We start from the raw sequence: 20328 nt of genomic DNA on the forward strand, positions 1-20328 counted from the left end.
TAATATAAACTAACATTCTATCAGATAAAGACACATTCCTGTTTTAGGTTAAATGAATGCACAAAGCAGTCAAGTAAGAGAGTCAGGCAGCCAATGGAAGTGAGAGCTACAGTTTCCTGGGGTTTCAAATCCTACTAAAGAGATAATAGGATCTATACTAAGGTTTTTCAATTTCCCTGTAGCAAACCAGAAAGGGTTTGAAGTATATATATTTAACTAATACATGTATGTTCAAACAAATGAGTTTCAAAACAGACAAAGCAGAGTGTTAAGCAGTTTCTATTCAGATCTACTTTGTTTTTGCAGGTTTAAATAGACCCTTAGCATTACTGTAATACAGTTTTTTGTATTTATACTTTCAATGATGTTCAGCAGCCATGAATTTAGAGAAATGGGCTTTACTGATAGGCTTTATAAAAGCTGTATCCAATTACAGTGCTGAATGATTTGAATAATAGACTGTCTGACATATTCTAAGATAAGTGGCTGCTACACTTCTTTGATATTAGGGTCATATACTGTACTTATCTATTTTTACTCCATGCTCTCCATTGCCTGGTAATAAATTAATTTCTTAGTGTTAGTTCGGCATGTGCCCTACAGTTAAATTCATTTTCTCTCCCACTGAAGGAAAAAAGTTTTCTGAAGTATTACAATTATCCTTCTTATTTTAGAACTAATTCTCAGACATTACATTTGAAACACTATTTTTAAAAGGGACACCTCAACATAAGGCCAGGAAAGTGTTTTTTATTTATCTAATTTTAGGAAAACTGGCCAATAATTTTAGATAATACATGACTAGAGTTAATCAACTGTACAGAATCTGAATGTAGGATCTAAAAATACAACTAAAATTAACAAAAGTTGAGTACACAGTTCAAACAACAGAACCGAGCCCTATATCTGTACTATCTAGGTAGATCAACATTCGCAGTTTGTTTTCAACAGTCTTGGTAAGTATAGCGGTATAGAAAAAAAATAAAAATGAAGATTCGTTTGAAATTCCTTTTTTATTTGATGTATTTTTCATGTCATGAAAAACTGGTCACAAGTAGACTCAACACCTGTTTTTGCATAAGATAAAAATGCCTGCATTTCAAAGATCTGGAACAAGACACAGGAACTTCAAGAAACATCCTGTTATCGCCAAAGCTGCAGCACATCCAGAAGTTAGAGATAGTGTGTTGTTGGAACACAGGAATTATTTTAGAGTCTAGAGAAAAGTTGGATTACACAGAACTAGAGTTCAGTTTGAATTGCCCCCTTCAACTTAACTATTCTGCTTCCCTTCCCTTACCCAAAAACCAGCCTGATGACAGGGTTGGTAGAAGGTGCAGATGTCTCCACAGGGAAGAGTAAGCCATAGGCTGTGGTTTCTCTCATTTTACTTCCTCTGCTTCAAGGGCAAGACACTTGACTTTGAACTGGGCTGCCACCTAGTTGAGAGGTTGCAGCACCACTAGAGCTGGTTTGCAGCTAGCTCCTCCCAGCTCTTCATACTGGCATCTGCTTTCTTGAGGTATGCCTTCAATTTGTCCTTGTAGCATTTCCTCTGGCCTCTGAGAGATCTCAGGCTACAACTAATCTGGGAAAGAAGCACTTGTTCTGGGAACAGAGTCAGACATCCACACACAATGTCCAGTCCAGAAAAGTTGGTGTTTGAGGATCACGGACTCAATGCTGGTAACATTAGCTTCAGCACAGATGCTGGCTTTTGTGCGGTAATCTTCCCATTTGATGTGGAAGATTTCCCAGAGGCATCACTGGTCATACCTCTCCAGGATCTTGAGATGCCAGTGGTAGGTCACCCAAGTTTCAGAGAAGAGTGGAGGTGAGGACTGCATTGTAGACCTGGATCTTGGTGTTGTTCCAGAAATTGTGATGAATAAAAACATGCTGAAGCAATTTCCAGAGGGAAGCAAAGGGGGTGTGCTTCCTCATCAATGTGGGCTCTCTGAAAGAGGTGACTATTGAGGTAAGGGAAGTGCTTGACTACTTTCAGAGTCTTTCCCTTGATGGCAATTTGAGGAGGGGAGGGTGCCTGGAGCAGGCTGACAAAGCACTTCAGTTTTCTCAATGTTGAGAGGGAGAGGCCCAAAGTTTGGTAGGCTTCTGAGAAGGGGTCCAGCATGGTCTGGAGGTTTTTTTCAGCATGTGCAAGGATGGTTATTTTAAATATTTAGTCTTCAAGAGAAAACATGACAGATTGAAGAGCCTTCCATCAGTTTGGCATTCAAGGTCAATTTTGAAAGGAAGTGGCCCTTAACAAGAACCAGGGTGATGGTCAAAAAATGGAGAAGAGAACTGAGACAATGATGCATTCTTGCTCGACTCCAGTTTGGATGACAAATGGATCTGTCTCTGATCTGCTACAAAGAATGCTCACAGTCATCTGATCACGGAGAAGCCTCAGGACCTTGATGCATTTTTCAGGACATCCAGATCTGGCCAGTACTTTCCACAAAGCTTCATGATTAATTAAGTCAAAGGCCTTAGTAAATGTCAATGAAACTTCTCCTGGAGCTAACAGGCAACAAAGATTATGTCAACTGCCCTGTGGAATGCTCTGAAGCAACACACAGATTCCAGCAGGACTTCTTCAGCAAGAGGTACATGATGGTTCAGGAGGATTTTCTCCTTCTGTGGAAAGGATGGCAATACTTCAATAGTTTGCTCAGAGACTTATCTCCTTTCTTGAAGACAGTCACAATGTTAGCATTCCTTAGGTCCCCAGACATCATTTTCCAAATTCAAAGAATATATTTGATTACAAAGTAATCTCAGTACCAGTTTCTTGCCACCAGCCTTAAATATTTCATCAGATATGGCATCTGGTCCAATAGCCTTGTTCTTGGTAACCTTGCTGGTATGCTAGACTTCTTTTAGGATAGGAGGGTTGGTGAGGGATCCTCTTTCAGGATATTGGGAGATGGACTTGGTGGTGGCACTGGTCACAATTGACTCATGGTTCAGGAGTTCCTTGAAGTGCTCTTTTCTTCTACTGTGGATAGATTCTTTGTCTCTTGAGGAATGTCGAACCATTCTGCAATTGCAGGAAAGTAGGACTGTTGGAGGTTGGACCACAGATGACTTACATTGCCTGGGGGAAACTATATATGTCTCGTTTGTCAGCACACAGCTGAATCTTCTTGCCACCACTGGTTTTTGATTTCCTGGATTCTCCTTTGAACTTTGGCTTTGAGGAGCTATGTCTCCTTCTTCTGTTGAGATGAAGTGTCATCTTGCCAAGTAGAATGAGTCATTTTCTTCCACCTGAGGAGGGCTTGGATCAATGGATTTAGCATAGGCCATATGGACAGTGGTTTTAAACCCCTTCCAGAGTTCCTCAGTGTTGCTGCCTTCAGCTGCAGGCAAGACAGAGAGCTTTTTGTGAAGATGATGTTGGATCCTTAAAAACCTTTGGGTCTTGAAGAGATTTGATGCTGAAAAACCTTCACATTCCTTTTAGCTGTTTTTGATGTTTAAAAGCAAGCCAGATATTCATAATGGATCTTACAAAATGATTAACCATCCAGCAGTCATCTGTTCCGCATGTGGCTCATTTGGTATGGACATCTGGAATCATAGGCTCTAACAATAACATAGTTGAGGAGGTACTAGTGCTTAGAGCAGGGGTCAGCAACCCCTGGCACACGTGCCGAGCATGGCATGCAAAGCCATTTTGCTCAGCACACCACTTCCAGCATGGGCTCTAAGCAGCTGCTGCCAGCCATGGAGCCCAGGCTGTTCCCAGCAGGCGGGTGGGGGGCTGCAAGCCCTGCCACAGGCTCCGTGGGCCAGCTGCAGCCGGGAGGCTGCAAACAGCTGCTCCGGGCTCCGGCATGTCGGCAGTCCGGCACGTCAGCACTCTGGCACCTTCCAAGGTAGACATTACGTTTTCTTCAGCACTCCGGCCAAAAAACATTGCCTACCCCTGGCTTAGAGTGAGGGTGTCTACAGGTAGTCTTGTATTTGTCACACCATCTGAAGATGGCGCTTGTTTGTAATGACAAGACTGCATTTCATGCATTTGCTCAGGAGATGGATGCTGTTGCAACTGACTTTCCCTGCTCCTTCCTTCCCAATGGTGCCACTCCAGAGTTACAAGTCATACCCAACTCCAGCACTGAAGTTACCAAGAAGTATGATCTTGTCCTTCTTGGGAGTATTAGTTGGAACATGGTCAAGGTTGGAGTAGAATTATTTTTTGACATCAACAGCATTGAGTGTTGGGGTATCAGCACTATAGCTGATCTTAAGGAGGGTCATAAGATATTCACTGATGCCCATGAGGAGCTCTGTAATTTGACTCACCATGAAGAACCAGCTGGTTAAATTGATGCCATGAATGCACCTGTCCTGGGCCGATTTCTCCTTCCAGAAGAAAGTGTAGCTTCCACCCTCTTCCCTCAGCTGATCCTCATCTGGCCACCTTGTCTCACAACATCAGTATCACAGCTCTGAGTATCTCACTAGTTCCCTAGAGGCAATGGCAGCTTGTTGTTTCCAGTCGTATACTGTCTTGGTTGTCCATCACGGTGTAAATGTTCCATGTTGCAAAAAATCATTGTTATGTTATGATGTTCAAGATCGCAGAGAGAGCAATCCTGGTGGATGTGGTCATCAAGCTGGGAGTAGATAAGACAACTTAGGTTTATGGCACATTTTCTAGGCCCCTCCCTGTGTAGGGTGAGCAGAGAGGAACCTGAACAGCACTCCTCAGTCATGGTGGCAGTTGCTGATTTGCATTGCTTTCTCAACCCGGGTGCAAGAGGACCATCAAGCTACTGCCACCTGAATGCAGATTTGTGATTGGAAACTGGTGGATTCACTGGTCCTGTCTTCATCACCAGTGGTCCATCACCTCAGGGCTTTTGAAGGTTGGTATAGGAGAGCCTTGTTTCCTGTGGCAGAAACCCAAGTGTGACTTTGTTTAATGTGAGGAAGATGATGCACTCATGTTTCCAGCTTGATGCAGGAGACCTGGTTACTATTAGCACTTTTCTCCTGAAATCCCCTCTCAATTTGTATAGTTCAGGTACAGTTAATCAGAATCTAAAAGAGACGTAGAACAAAACTGTGTAGTACTTCATCTTTCGCTTATTTTAAAATTATAAAGTATTGAAAATATTTTAAGCCTTTGTAAACAGTGCGAGTCCTGGCCTAATCATAATAGTGATTACGCATGCGTAGGATGGCTAGAGTTTAGAAGTCTCTGGAACATCTAAACTTCTGACCTTGATGATGCTACAACCTACTTAGGAAACTGAGGCATGTGCAGTTCAAACCTTGTTATATATAACCAAAGAGCAGGAACTTAATATGTTAATAAGTTATGAAGTGATAATGAATATGAGTGGTCCAAGAAAATGATACTGTTGAGTGACATTGATTGAGATGTGCAAGCAGTGATTGGACCATGGTATGATTGGCAGGTGGCGTGAGGCAGCCACTACATAAGCCAGCATGAGGCACCATCTCGGTGTGTATGTGTGTGTATATGTACGCGTGTGCATGAGTGTGCAGGAGTGCACGTGCGTGTCTGCGTATATGGTGAAGAGTGCATGCGCCGAGAAGCTGTGTGAGCTGAGTCTGACAGCCTGAGAGTTTTGAGTGGTGTTGAATCTGTTGGAGAGGCTGGGAAGATTGGGAGTGGAGGTGCTGAGTGGAGTGTGTGCAGGGACACCAGAATTCTCACCTGAGATACTCACCTTCATTTCCCATAGGACAGGTAAAGTATCACCTTCCCTTTAGAGGTCTCCAAGTACTCCACTTGTGGAGGAAAGGGTAGAAATCCTCTGCCTGACAGGGATCTGACAGTAGAGGCCTGCAGCCTGGGTGTAAGTGCTCTTGGCTGCCACCGCTGGTAACAGGCTGGTATGGCGCTCTGTATATATTTGTATATAGCGTTCTGTTAAGTGGTTGTTAACTAGTTCATGTTGTTATGATTATTGTTATTTTTGGCTTGTAATACAGATTGGTTATTAACCCTTACTTTGGTGTTTGTATTCATTAATAGTAGTGGGCCTCACGGTGGGGCTGGGCCGCACGCCAATGCTCTGAGAGATTAACCCTTTCAGGTGCCAGGAAATCATAGACCCCTGGCACAGTAGAGGCCTTACAAACTTCTGCCCCTATAATTACCATAGCCCTTGTGCACCTGTAATTACCACAGCCCTTGTGCCAGGCCAGTCTTCACCTTGTCTACATGGAAGAAAAGGACCAATATAACAATACCCCTCCATGTGCTCTGGAATAGCTATTTTGAATACATTCATTTTATACTAAAATAATTACTCGGCTGTCAGGAACTATTCTGGAAAAATAATTTTTTTGTAATACTTTTATCTTATAACAATGTCCATAGGATTGGCAAGCCTGGAACAGTGATAGCAGAACAGTTATTCCAATATAGTCAATTTCCCCACAGACAGGTGCCAAGTGAGAACAATGGGACAAAACCTAAGGTCATGTGTGTAAAGTTCCTACTGAACTCTAGTGCCCTTTTTAATGTTTCATAAAAAACTGAAAAGAATTGGTCAAAACGTTTTCTTAATGACAGCAAATAAACAAGACTCCATGGATTTTTACATGGTTGTAGAGCCCCAATGCAACACTTAACCAAAAGGAAACCGTTACTTACACTGGAACAGTACTGTATGCTAGTGGTTTCAGCTGTATCAACGGCTGAAAAACACAAGTGAAGACAACCCTCAAAGTGAGGGTGATGACAAAGTAACATGTACCTTGATAAGAGCGATGTATTTCTGCCAACCTTTGTTGTATCTGAGCAAGAAAGCTCTGGACTATCAACTCTAGGTATAGTACCCAAGGTAGTTATATAAGTTCTTGGGTAAGGGATATTACATCAATTATGGTAAATTATACACTTTCTAAGACTACCAGCAAATAACCTTTTTTTTCCTCTTCCTTCCTTTCAAAAGTGGATAGTGGGTAGAGCAATAGGCTGAGGACTATTTTATTCAGTGTTATTTGTGTAAAAATGCTGATATTTGTAGAATTAATTCTTGCTCTCCATTTGGACAGAGCAGTGAACATGTTTATTTCTAGCTTCTGTTTTTAAAAATTTTCACTGTTTTCAGGTTCTCTTGGTTCTTATTGTGAGTGAAACTCTCCCTGGGGCCACAAAGGAGGGAGCAAATGGGCATGCTAAAGACAGTTGTATTAAGTATTTGTTATTTATATTTTCTTCTCCCCATCTTTCAGATTTCTATGACTCAGATTAGGAAAAGTTGCCAGATCTGCCTAAAAAATAGTAACATTAGAAACTGTAATATCCCTTACAAAGGACTTAATTCATTTTCATCAGTAACTGCCTCAAAAATGTGAAAAATCACAATATAGTGGTAGATGGAGAAAGAGCGGGAGAGGGAGAAGGAAAGGGAGAAAACTTACATCAATGACAGATGAACTTGTCAGCTTTAAGCCCTCTAGGTCAGCAACTAAACTTGGAGGCAAAATAGCTGGTCTGGGAACTACCACAGGAGTCGAAACAAAACTAACTGCAGAGGGAAAAAAATAGCAGTTAAATCTATTTTTAAATCAACTTCTTAAAAGTAAAAGCATTGTTCCTAAAAGGAAACGATATTATTTTGATTAAGCATATAAAAACTTAGCATCTTGATTTAGCTGAGTTATGCTCAAACACATTTTGAACTCTCAGATATTAATCTTTAACATCTCAGAAAACAATGACAAACTGCTTATGTTATCTACCATGCTTATCTACTGAAAAAAAAAAATAACCTGAAGTGCTTTGAAGAATGGCTGATGGAGTGCCAACAGAAACTAATATAATAAAATTAGTAAGTTTGATTTAAAATATTTTATGGCTCAATAATATTAAGCTTTTATAGACTGGTAACACAGTTTTTCATTCTTTGTTTCTGTAATCCTTGCCTGGTCTATTTCTATATTATTCATATAGTGCTATATACTTCGATTTTACTTAGCAAATTAAACCTTTTACGAACTCTATATGCAAAACTCTCATTCACTTGCATGCGATTCCAACATATACTGCACTTAAAGGGAACAGTCTTGAAATTAGAACATTTACAATCCCAGAGAATATATACTGCAGGATTTAGTCTAGAAAACTGTTACATTTCTTCTCCCCTGACCTCCAGTACTATGTTTGACTATTCAAATTTTTATTCATGTCTCCTTTATAGTAATGGAATTAGCTCACAGATTAACTGTATCACTTCAACTTTAATGAGCATCCACAATAGGCCTAAAGCAATAATTCCATTTAAAGGGCATAAGATCATTGGATCATAGGAAAATAGAATTGTAAGAGACTTCGTGAGGTCATCTAGTCCAGCTTCCTGCTCAAGGCAGGATCATTCTTGACTTAAACCATCCCAGCCAAGTATCTAACCTGCTCTTGAAAATTTCCAAGAATGGAGATTCCACAATTTTTCTAGGTAGCCTGTTACAATGCATGACTAACCTCACAGTCAGGAATTTCCTCCTAATCTCCAACCTAAATTTACCCTGCTGGAGCTTAAGGCCATTGCTCCTACTCTTGTCCCCTACATTCACAGAGAAAAGCCCGTTCCATCCTCTCTGTAAATTGCCCTTCAGGTATTTGAAAACTCTTATAAAATCCCTGCTCTCCTCTTCTCTACCTTAAATAACCTTAATTTTTCAGACTTTCCTCATACAAAGTCCAGATCACAAAACTTCAAAACAAATGCAGGTTTAAAATACCAGCACATTAAAATATTTAAGACTGTTTCTGACAGTCTTAAACTTGACAAGAGTAATTTCCTTAATTGCATTTGATAAAGAACAAATATGTGATCTGACAGACAACTATTTGTTTCTATGAACTGATATGCTAAATGAACAGGATGATTGCCTCAGGCACTGAAGACTTAATTGTACTGATCAGCAGGGATCTGGGTTTTCCATTTTGTGTGGAAAAATATGAAAAAACATGGATTTACCTTTTAAAGGTGAAAGTATGGATTTTTCCCTTTGAAGCAGAAAGCCACTGGCAGCGAGGAAGCCGTGAGCAGGGGGCAGTGGGCAGGCATGGCCAAGTCAGTAGCGGGTGCTTCCCCTCGCCCCCACCGGCAGGGGCTGGAGCTACAGACAGAACCGGGGCCGTAGACCCCCCTGCACAAGGGACAGCCGCAGCTGGACTCACATCCTGGTGAGTGAAGGGGGCAGGGAGAGCCTTGATTTTCCATGATAAAAAAACCCAAAAATCAAATGCCACAATATGCAGGTATTTAATATTTATTATAACGACTAAGGCACTGGTAGGGTGCCAAACTGCTTTCAAATTGTAAATATATCAACAAAACAATGTGTTCAACTGATACCTACATATATAGTGGCGTTTCATTTTAATCAGAGAAAAACATGGGTGTTGGGGTTTTTAATCAGAGAATTTTGGATTTTTTTTATGGAGAAAACCATGATCCCCACTGATCAGGTAGTCTTTGACTGCATTCTTAAAGAGATATAATAGCTTAAACAGAATACTTACAATCATCCAGATCTAGTAAGGACACATCTTGTTTATTAGAAGTTTTTTTCTTTTGCTGTGTTTTTTCTTCTCTCTGTCAAAACACATGAATATTTCATCTACTGCTATCCAAGTAAAAAGAATACTCGCCTATATTTTTATAACAGCAAAGCATATTTTCTCCACTTTAAAAGAAAAATATGTACCCATTTCGCTCATGTCAGCATTCTGCAAGTTCTCATGGTAAGAATTCTTAGTATGCATAAACTGAATTATATTCCACAAACTTCTTAATTAACTTTGCATTTGAAATAAACTTTTTAACTACCTCCTGCTTTATTACTCCCCCCTCCCCCCAATACCTTTCTGGTTTAGTAACCCTAGAGCATTTTTTAATGATATAAACATAAATAAAACTTCTAGAAAAAGATCAAATGGTTAAAATTTTTCTGCAGAGGGAAAAAAATGGAAAACCTGATAATAGTACCCTTTTGGAAGAAACCAAGCTGAATTTAAGCAACAGTATTTCTCCCTCCTTATGAACCAACAAAAATACCTCCATGTGAATAAAACAGTATTATTTGGAATGCAACAGAATTTTGGAGCCCAAGTCATGGACCAAATCGCCCATACACAATGTAGTGCTCTGAGGATTCCTTCGGTCTGCGGTAAGCTCCTGCACTTTCTTCAGCCTTCTGTTTGGACACAGGCTCTGCCTGTTAACACCATTGGAGAAGTGGGATCATACAATCCAGCTGCCCTACATCTACCAGACTATTACTGACACCCAGAACTTTAAAACACACCCTTTCCAAAACTGCAAATCTTGAGTATTCTGGTTTACCTCTTCAGGCAACTGCAACAGCTGAAGTACAAGAAAATAATTTTATAGTTTTACAGTTTTTAAGGGCCAGAAGGGACCTTTCAGATTATCAGGTCCAGCCCCCTTGCGTGCGGGCTGGAAAGACTTCTGGGATCAGATGACACCAGGAAGATGGGCAACAAGACACTTTTTGAAGATCGTCAAGGTGGATGCCACCACTGTGGGGAGCCTGTTCCAAACCCTGAGCACTCGAATGAGATCTCATAATGGACAGAGGAAACGCTACAAGGACAACCTTTCTTGAAAGCATACCTCAAGAAAATGGATGTCAACATCAAGAGCTGGAAGAAGCTAGCTGCAACTGAAATCCAGTGGTGCTGCAACCTCAACCAGGTCGCAGCCTACTTTGAGGTAATGCATCTTGCCCTCAAAGCAGAGAAGAGACAGTAGAGGAAGGAAAAGAAAAGGAATCTTGGCCTACTGCCTACTCTCCCCTATGGAAAGGCCAGCAACTTTTGCAGATGGATCTGTGGCTCAAGGACTGGACTCTTAAGTCACCTCAAGACCCATGAACGAGTCATGGTAGAGGCCATTCTCAAATCAAGAAACTGCCAACAACAACTTTGGAAGTATAAAGTACAGGGCATGTCTAGTGCAATCCATCCCCTGTTATACCCTCCCTGTCATTATCAACTATCATTGATTTACAGGTGTCAGATGATGTAGTCCTGGTTCCAGGAACAAAATACACTCAACTGCCATTTGAATAGGCTCATGTGATCTCCTCTTAGTATTTCTGTTGTCCAAATATTCTTACAGTACAGCATTCGACAACATCACACATATTATTAACCATATGTTTTCAATAAGGACTGTGAGCATTAATGGTGTCACACTCTGAGACAGCTTTACTGAAACAGCAACCACCAAGAACATCTCATAACGGTAGAGAAATAAAAGAAATTAGTGTTTTTCTGAACACTGTTCAGAAAGATGGACTGTTTTTTGCAGTCCATCTTTAAAGCATGGCAAATGTCTCCCCTCAGACTCTGGCAGCTCAAGAACTCAACAGGTTTGTTTCATTTTTCCCAAAATATTTTTGGGATCAGAAAATGTATAAGAAATTTCATTATGAGGTAATTTTTTTCTGTAAAAATATTTCAGTACATTTAGAGGGTAAAAAAACCTGACAACTACAGAATCATTATTTAAATTCTAATAATACACAGCAAGAGAAACTTAACTATGTGAAGTATCAAAACTTTATGTTGAGACAATAACTCTGGCTTTCCTTTAAACAAGTGCATGATTGTCTTTTGAGAACTGTAAACTTCCTTGTCTGGACAAACTAGAAAGCAACCAGATCAAGATAAAGCTAAAATTAGAGCATTGGTCAAGTTATTCTCTACTTCATAGTTTGGAATGTATAACACTTTAAAATTTATATTTAAGTCAAAGGCAAACACAAAAGGCAAAGCAAGTAAGTTAAATTGGCCTCTCATTACAACTCTTTTTCCTTTGAAGTTTAAGAAAAAGAAATTCAAGGGCTTTCTAGGAATAATAAAAAGCCAATGACCGATACAAACATTACCAACAGATATGTCTGCACAGGGGAGAGAGAGAGAAAGAGAGAGAGCTTTGCATTCCAAATCAAAGCTATAAAAACATTCTGATATATTCAGCATCTGTGTTGCGTTATTTTTCACCTTTAAAAAAAATAAAATAAACCTACAGTATAAACAGAACAGTTTCCTACTTAAAGAACCTACTCTGGAAAAAAGATGAATATTAAACAAAGAAGTTAAGCTATATTCCATCAAACATTTCTCCATTTGCAATTCATCTTGGTAATAGAGATAGAACCTGGGTAAATGCATATAGGACTTGAAGCAGGAGATTTCTCTTGCTCAATGCATAATTCATGTGCTCCGCCTGCAAAGTGTGTAAAATGAGAATTTCACACCGCAGCGTGAGCCATGGAGCTGCAGAGAAAAGGCAGATGAAATCATATTTTACTGTGTGAATTTTATTTCTTATCTTCCCAATATTTATACAAAACCATCATTGACAAACCAAATGCATTGACAGATCACCCACTGTTTCCATTGTGTTAGCACTTGAAAAGAGATCAGGCAGAAAGATAGACAATTTGTTTTTGTATATTTTTTAAATAGTGGATCAGGTTTTTAACAGCTGAGTGACTATATTAGACTTGTATAAAGAAGCCAACAGTAGCTGATTTTAAAATCTTACTGTACAGGCACCTATTTATCTGTGCAACATCCTCAAATCTGCATTTTATTTCTACAGTATTTGATTACATATCAGAGCACCTCAAAGTATGAAATACAGTACAGCAGGATAGGAAAGTGAATTTTCTGTTTGCTGTAGCTTAGCTACAAAGAATCCAAATGCTTGTTCAAAGTAACAATGTTACGAGTGAAGCACAAAAATGTTAATATTGTATTCAGCCAAAATAATCTTGGACCATTGCACATATCTATTTTTATGCTTGGACAAAGGTAGATATACAAAATACATAGAAAAAAAATCAAATAATATTTTCTTATGGAACCTGTGTGTAACATGGTATTAATATTCAACTCCAAATATTAAGACAGTAAATTAAACTCAAAAACATTACAAAGATTATATAAAGTTTACTAAATCTGTAGTGAACTTAGAAATTGAAAATTGCCAATATAATTTCTCGCATCTTACAGCACAGTATTTCCATTTATATTTTTAATTGCAAAGCAGGTGAAAAGCTGATGAATTTTATATCTCTGTATAATGAAAAAAATGAGACAGCCAATGCAGAAACTGGAGCTGGAAGGATTGTGGTCAATTCCTCATTAGAACAAAATGGGCAGAGTCTGTACTAGCAAACATTTCACAAAAACATAGGTATTTCTGTGAGCAGATGTACTCCTGTTCAAATCTTCCTGGAGTTTAATTGGGGCTGTTACTGTGACAACATATACTGACATAAAGAAAATCTATGGAAAGTGTAAAGATAGCCTTTTTTTTTTTTTTTTTTGCTTGGGAAGATGTTTAAGATGTCACTATTTAGCTCCACCTGTTGTCTTGAGGGAGCCTAGGGTAAGGTGTTATAGGTTGTATTAGACCATATTAATATTAATGAGAATAAAAAACCCCTTTACATATCAGATAAATACAAAAAGAAGTCCTTAAGAATCTTTATGTAATCAGGAACCTGAGACAACATCAATATCGAAAAAAACACAAGCATTGGGCAAGGCTTGAATAGAAGTTAAACTGCTTGGTCTAAGGCAATGGTTCTCAACCTTTTTTGTACCTGAACCCATGTGCAAACATTGAGGGCCAGGCTGAGAAACACTGGTCTAAGCAAACTGATACAGCAAGTGCTGAGACTAATACATTGACTGGGGGAAACGTCCTTGGCCAGGAGCCTTCATAGGAAAAACACCAAAAGCTGAGAGAAAAGGAAAAAAAGGAAGCATCGGATTCAGTCACAGCAGTGCTGGAATCTCCCAGATTAAGTCCAGTCCCATTGTACTGCATTAAACTGTCCTAGGTTACATGCTTCCGTGAGCTCAACCAGCTCCATCTTAAACATACCATTTATTGACTGTTAGCTGAAAAGATGCTCTGGAACCTAACTCCTCTGATAGTTAGACAATCCCCCTCTTCTCTTCTTCCCCCAATTTCCAATCTAAATTTATTCATAACCAGTTTTACCTACTTGTTCTTATGCCACTATTGCCTTTTCACTTAACAGGACTTTGATCTGTTCACAGCCATTCTTTGGTCAACAAGTACATGCAGGTCTTTCTCCTCCTCCATCATACCTAATTGGCAATTCTTCAGCTTTTAGCAGACATTCCTGTTGTCACTTTCTAAACGCATGACCTGGCAATCTGTGCTAAGTAATTTTATCCCGTGTCTATCACTCTGGTCTTTAAGGTCATCCAATTCTTCCTGAATTATAGTCTAATCTGTTGGCAGTGCCTCCCAATTTTATGCCATTGGGCAATTTCATTAATACACATTTCCTTTTTCTTTTAACTTGTACTTTATAAGTATATAAAATCAGTTCTAGGCCAATCCTGGAGGCATTCCACTGGTAACCTTCCTCAGCTCAGCAGGTCCTCTTTCAACACAGCCCAGTGTCCTCTCAACTTCTGTCAGTTCTTTACCCACCTCATCACTCCTGTATTAATCCCCATATTCTCCACTTCAACAAATAAATTCCCCATCAGGCACCATACTGAATGCTTTATTGAATTCCACTGCATTTCCCTCTCTATAAAAATGAGTCATTTTATCAAACAGAGAATAGGTTAACTTTGCATAATCCACCCTTGCTGAACCTATGTTAGCTGCATTTTGTCCCAGTTTTTCAGTGACTTCTATAGCTTTAATACTCTTCTCAAAGCTTGTTTAAATTCTTCCACAGTAGTACTTAGGTCAAACTAATGGTCCTGGGGTTGTTTACATCATATTTTTCTCTCTCCTTGAAGAGAGATACTACATTTGCTGTTCTCCAGTTATGCATGGGTACTCTGACATTACAAATTTATTAAAATCACTATTACCATGCCTGTTACTTTATATGACAGTTCTCCAACTCTTCTAGGCTGGAGACTACTTGGTTCCTCAGACTGGAGCACATTACTCTCAGAGTTGCGTCTTGGCCTCTGGTGTGGTCATTTCCATTACCCTCATTCTCCCTATACTTTGCTGTTTGATCACCTCACTGAAAACTGAGACAACATATTGTTTTGGGCAAAATCTAGATCATCATCTAAAATCTCCATTCCATTAAAATTAAATGGAAACCATGCTTCTTTCTTTGTTCTCTTTGCATTGTAAGAACCTCTATTGCGTATGTTTTTAGTTTCCTTTGCAAGGTATAACTCGGGTTCATTTTTTGGCAATTCTCAGATTTATTTCTCCACTTTGACCAGCAACACTGAAGCTTTTTGATGATCAATCCCTTCATCCATACCTTGTAAGCTGTTTGCTTATTCCTAATACAGCTACTCCTCACTTAACGTCATACTTATATTCTGGGAAAATGCGACTTAAGCGAAACAACATTAAGCGAATTCAATTATGTCACAGTAGTTACCTTCTAGCAGGCAGTGACCAAACAATATTATAACCAAACACTGCACAACTTTAAATGAGTACGTTTTCTAATAGATCAGCGATGTAATAATGAAACAGCATTAACTGGGACAATGTTAAGTGAGGAGTACCTGTACATCTTTTTTTGAGATGGGTCTTCAACCATGTTTGGAGCATTTTCTTACGAGCTTTCGACTAGTTGAGCTGCAAATTCCCGATGGTTCTTGAATCCGACTCCAAGCCTCTTCCCTTATTCATTTCATGTCTTTAGTTCAGTTAACTTCACTAATTAGTTGCCTAACTTCTAAAAGCTTGCTCTGTTTAAATTGTAAACCTTAGGTTTTCAACATTACTTATACTTCATTAAAAATGAATCAACTTACATTTACTTGCTGAATAATTATTTATATGACTAGCCCTTCCATAGTGTTCTCACTATTTACTAAGGGCGCCTATACACAAGCACACTTGATTAATTACTGTAAGTGCTGCATTCCAGCAGCCTCCTGCGTCTCATGTATCAGTGTCCCGGCACTTAAAAATGACAGCAGGGGCACCTGAACTAAAGCTCGAACCAGCATGTCAGTGCAGACTCGATTGAGTCTGCTGGAGTGTGGCAATTGCCACACTCCAGCAGCCTCCTGCGTTTCGTGTATCAGTGTCCCAGTACTTAAAAATGGTGGTGGGAGCACTTGAACTAAAGCTCATCAAACCAGCTTTTGTTCAAGTGCCCCCACCACCATTTTTAAGCGTGGGGATGCTGATACCCAAGATGTGGTGGTGCTTTAATTAGAGTGGCTCTTGGAGTAAAAGTGCCCTAAAAGTCCAAAACTAAATTGGCATAACTTGTTTTTTGTTCAATGATGGTTTGGTAAAAATGTGTCAGCTGTTGAATGAAAAAATAAACTGGCCTAGCAGTATAAGTGACATTTTCTTTTTTTCCCCCCACAATATATATCCAGGAAGTTAAAGTCTCATTTGAGGTCAGTTACTAGCAACAATGTTGATATTTCTACCTATACCTAAATCCAAACCTGGGAGCCTAAAGCAGATCATACCCCTGGGATCATACCCCTCTTTTACAGTCTTTTCCTAAAGTAATTTGAACCAAACCATTTGGTCTTTTACATGTTATCTTTTCTTATTTCTTTGCAAACACAATGCTATCCTCACTGGAAGCATGGCCCTGAGAAAAGCCTAGAAAGGGTTTCTGAGCCAAATGCTGGCAAGAAAGGGTGTGAAGCTATGGGTGAAGAAATTAATATGTTCTGGCTCTCTGTATGTTCAGGGAACAACGTAAAAAATGAATATAAAAGGTATTGCTGCGACTGCGAACAATAGGACCCATCACAATTTATAAAAACTTTGGCTAACCACTAAGAAGAGGTAACACGTTCTTCACATAAAACAGAGATCAGCTTAGCTTACATATTTTTCTGATTTATTCTGTGTAGTGAGTAAAGCTGCTCTCCTCAAACTGACAATTATTTCCTAATGATTTTTCTCTAAAGCAAAAAATTATTTCACTAAGTAAAAAGATTTTACTTTCCCTTAAACACTTGCACATAAAATCCCTAAAAGTGCATTCACTGTAGTGTCAGCTAGATGTGCTGAACACTTGGGTTGGTACATAAATTTCAAAGTCCTGTTTCAATATTTTACACAAGACTTGCATTTGCTTGTAGCAGCAGCACATGCTATAACTATTTACAGTTTCTATAGTTTGGGAAAACTTTCCTTCAGGTACAAGGAGCATAATTAATGTATGAAGGTACACCCTGGGTGTTTCCTCAGTCGTTGCCTCTAACTCTTCTCCTGTTCACATACACAGACCTCTCAAATGACATTTAGTGGTATTTTCACAACTGGCACAGCTGGTGTATGAGTTAGAGTGAGGGTTTTGCTTTTGGCTTGGATTAGGGGTTAGCAACCTGCATGGCCACTGAATCCAGCTTGTGAAGCAAGAGGGCTTTGATGGCATTTTGGTGGCAGGGGGCTTCGCCTGTGTTGTGGCTGGCCAGCTGGAAGCTTTACCCATATAGTAGCTGGGAGGCAGGGAGGGCAACCCAGTCCTAGGCCAACCTGCCTCAGACCAGTGGTGGGCCTGTCTAGCTTGTCCCTGCAAAAAGATTACAGACTGATGGCTTGGATTATTAACAATATTACTTTGCAATGAGGGCACAGATTAAATCACCTGCATACTGATAATTCTCCAATGCATTTCCACATTTTTCCATATTTTAAGTTACCTCACAATTCATTGGGAAAGAAATCAGAGTAACAAACCATAAAGAACCATGGAATATGTCCCAGGAAGTCCTAAAGATATGTGAGCACAGGTGAGAGAAAAAACAGCAAAAACACTTAACTTAGCATGGCTGTTCAAGCCTAGCCAAATCTGGTTGCCAAATTTGTTCATGTTCAGGACTTCTCTCAGGAAAAAGTGGATTGTAGTTGTGCAGGTGCGGGTGAGGGGTATTCTACTTTTCATGTAGTATCCCATAAGTCAGTTATATGGAGGTTCCATAAGTCAGTTATATGGAGGTTACATTACATTTAACTTCAGTGAGTTCCAGTGAAGTTAATTATCCTTATAAACCCAGTGGGCTGCTTGGACAATACAGAGATAAGCTTCCATTTTTCATGTAGTATGGGACTCCCCTCATCTCTCCTGTGTCTTAGATAGAGGAGGAAATAGAATGGGACTCTGACATCAAGGCATGCTCCCTGTGCAAACTACGTAGTTAAAAGGGCAACACATCCTTTAACCTATCTTTAAGGTAAAACCCAGGGCCATTCCTAGTAGAATTGTCCTTCTGGGTAGTTTTAAGATTACTCTCATTTGGATAATGATTTATCCATGATTAGTTTAACAAGTTGAAACTGTCACATTTAACCACAACTATGATATACATCTGTGTCCATTTCCAGGTCTGCATAAGATGTGATAAGTGTTGACTATACCTATCTGTTTTTTAAAGAAACTGGAATCTTGAATGAAATGTGTCATTTAGTTTTCCAATACCTCAGAACATCATCTAATTCTATAAAAAATATTATCTAAATTAAAATGGAAACTTTGAATTAAGGTTTTAAAATGAAAGTTTTTATAAAAAAGGGGTAGAGCTGCGCAGACATGATAAATGATAATAAGACAATGCATTTCAATATTTTTTCAGTATTTTCCCTTCAAAGATTCAGCATGGAGTTTCACATTCCTTAAAATAAACATAAATTTAAATATAGCAACTGTTTAGGTTACATGTAAAAAAAAATCTTCTAATTTCCAGTTCTACAAACCCAGCCAGAACCAGACAGTCTATTTACATATTTAATTTTTCATACATCTGCAGGCTAAGGTGGGTCCTCAGTTTCAGCTGTGTAAAATCACTACCTTCAAGCCAAACCCGGAGCGTACAAAAGAAAAGAGAATCCATCATATATTCCTAGTATTGCTAAACCAAAATATTTAACTTTAGAAAAAAATATTTTAACTAAAGCAGGCACATTTGTGAGCTGAACTCAAATAAGGAGCAGCTCTGCTGAATGAGAAGAAGTTTTATAAAACCTCTCACACACTTCAGAGTCCAATTTAAAGAATTTGTTTGATTAGTATAAGCTCAGACAATCCTAAGAGAACCATGCATCACATTAGAAAGGAAAACTAAAAAACAAAAAACAAGTAAACAAACAAACAAACAAGAACCCCCACAACCCTTGCCAATATGACTTGGGTAAAAAATTATTTCCTGACCCCAAATTTGACTATTAGTCTGCCCTAAAGTGTACAAGGCCCTTCAAAAAGACACCCGAGATGTACTAAGAACTAGCAGGAGCACCAGCAAAGCCTGGGCAAACTCCCATCTGAAGCTGTGGAGTATGGCCAATGCTTTAGAGGAAGGCAAAAACAAAAAAAAACCCCCAAACCCACCAGAAGCCAAACAGAGCATTCATGAGAAAAATAAATATCTGTGGTTCCTATAGGTAAACAATGGAAGCCCTGAAGTATGGATCACCAGACACTTCCAAAATGGAGAAAGTGTTTCCTTTCAAATTCATCATGGAGATAACAAACACCTGAATCCACCTATCACACTGAACAAATTATTGCTCCAGGAACCCTGTGGTGTCACCATATCCATTCCATATGCTGGACAAGTTTGATCTTGAAGCAACCTCTGCCCTCATTACTTTGTTTGGAAATCTGTTCCTAAACTTCACCCTATCAGGGTTAGAAAATTTTTAATTTCTAAATTAAATTTGTTCACAGCCAGTTTATAGACATTTAATCTTGTGATAGCATTGTCCTTAAACTTAGAAGAGCCACATGCCAGAATTCACTGGCCACATTCTTACTTTAGATTGGACTTTTAAAAATTAGAACTTCCAGGCAATGATTACATTACACTTCAACCCCTTGAGATAGAGTGCTGGCATTTGGGTTTTAAACCTCCTACTGGGGGGGTGCGAAATGGGCCATATTCGATTCGGCCCAAGTTGGGAATAGTGATTCAATTTGTTGATTCAGATCGCTGTTCCTGATTTGATTCAGCTGAATCCAAATCTGAAGATTCAATGCTTATTTGGAGAATCAGTGATTGGGGCACAGAGACAGCTTTAAATGTTTTTTCTACATACCTTGAGGTACCAGGTGCAGCTTGTGAACACTGTGATGCTGGGACAGATGAAACATCACACAGGAGCACTGGGGGGCCCCCACTTGCTCAGCCACAAACCCAGAAGTGCCCGCCAGGGAGCACACTTCCGGGTCTGCCAGGGAGTGCAGGGGGAGGGGAGGGGTGCGTATCCCCAGCTCAGTGATCAGCTGTAGAGGGACCCCAGGTGCCCCCCCAGACCAAGGAGGCACCAGTCGCCAAGCCGGGAA

The 20328-nt window shown here is 39.5% G+C and overlaps 1 protein-coding gene across 6 annotated transcripts in view; it reads right to left on the reverse strand.

Moving 5' to 3' along the window:
• Positions 1-20328, reverse strand: part of AP3B1 (adaptor related protein complex 3 subunit beta 1) — a 287301-nt gene that overhangs the window by 74497 nt on the left and 192476 nt on the right. For all 6 annotated transcript variants that reach the window (XM_019482176.2, XM_006261568.4, XM_019482169.2 and 3 more), the window contains 2 exons: positions 9527-9599; positions 7420-7526 (listed from right to left, as the gene is read on the reverse strand). In XM_019482176.2, coding sequence (XP_019337721.1) covers positions 7420-7526; positions 9527-9599 — 180 coding nt within the window. The remainder of the gene's footprint in view (positions 1-7419; positions 7527-9526; positions 9600-20328) is intronic.

This window comes from Alligator mississippiensis, chromosome 3, assembly GCF_030867095.1.
Source record: "Alligator mississippiensis isolate rAllMis1 chromosome 3, rAllMis1, whole genome shotgun sequence".
Taxonomy (NCBI): Eukaryota; Metazoa; Chordata; order Crocodylia; family Alligatoridae; genus Alligator; species Alligator mississippiensis.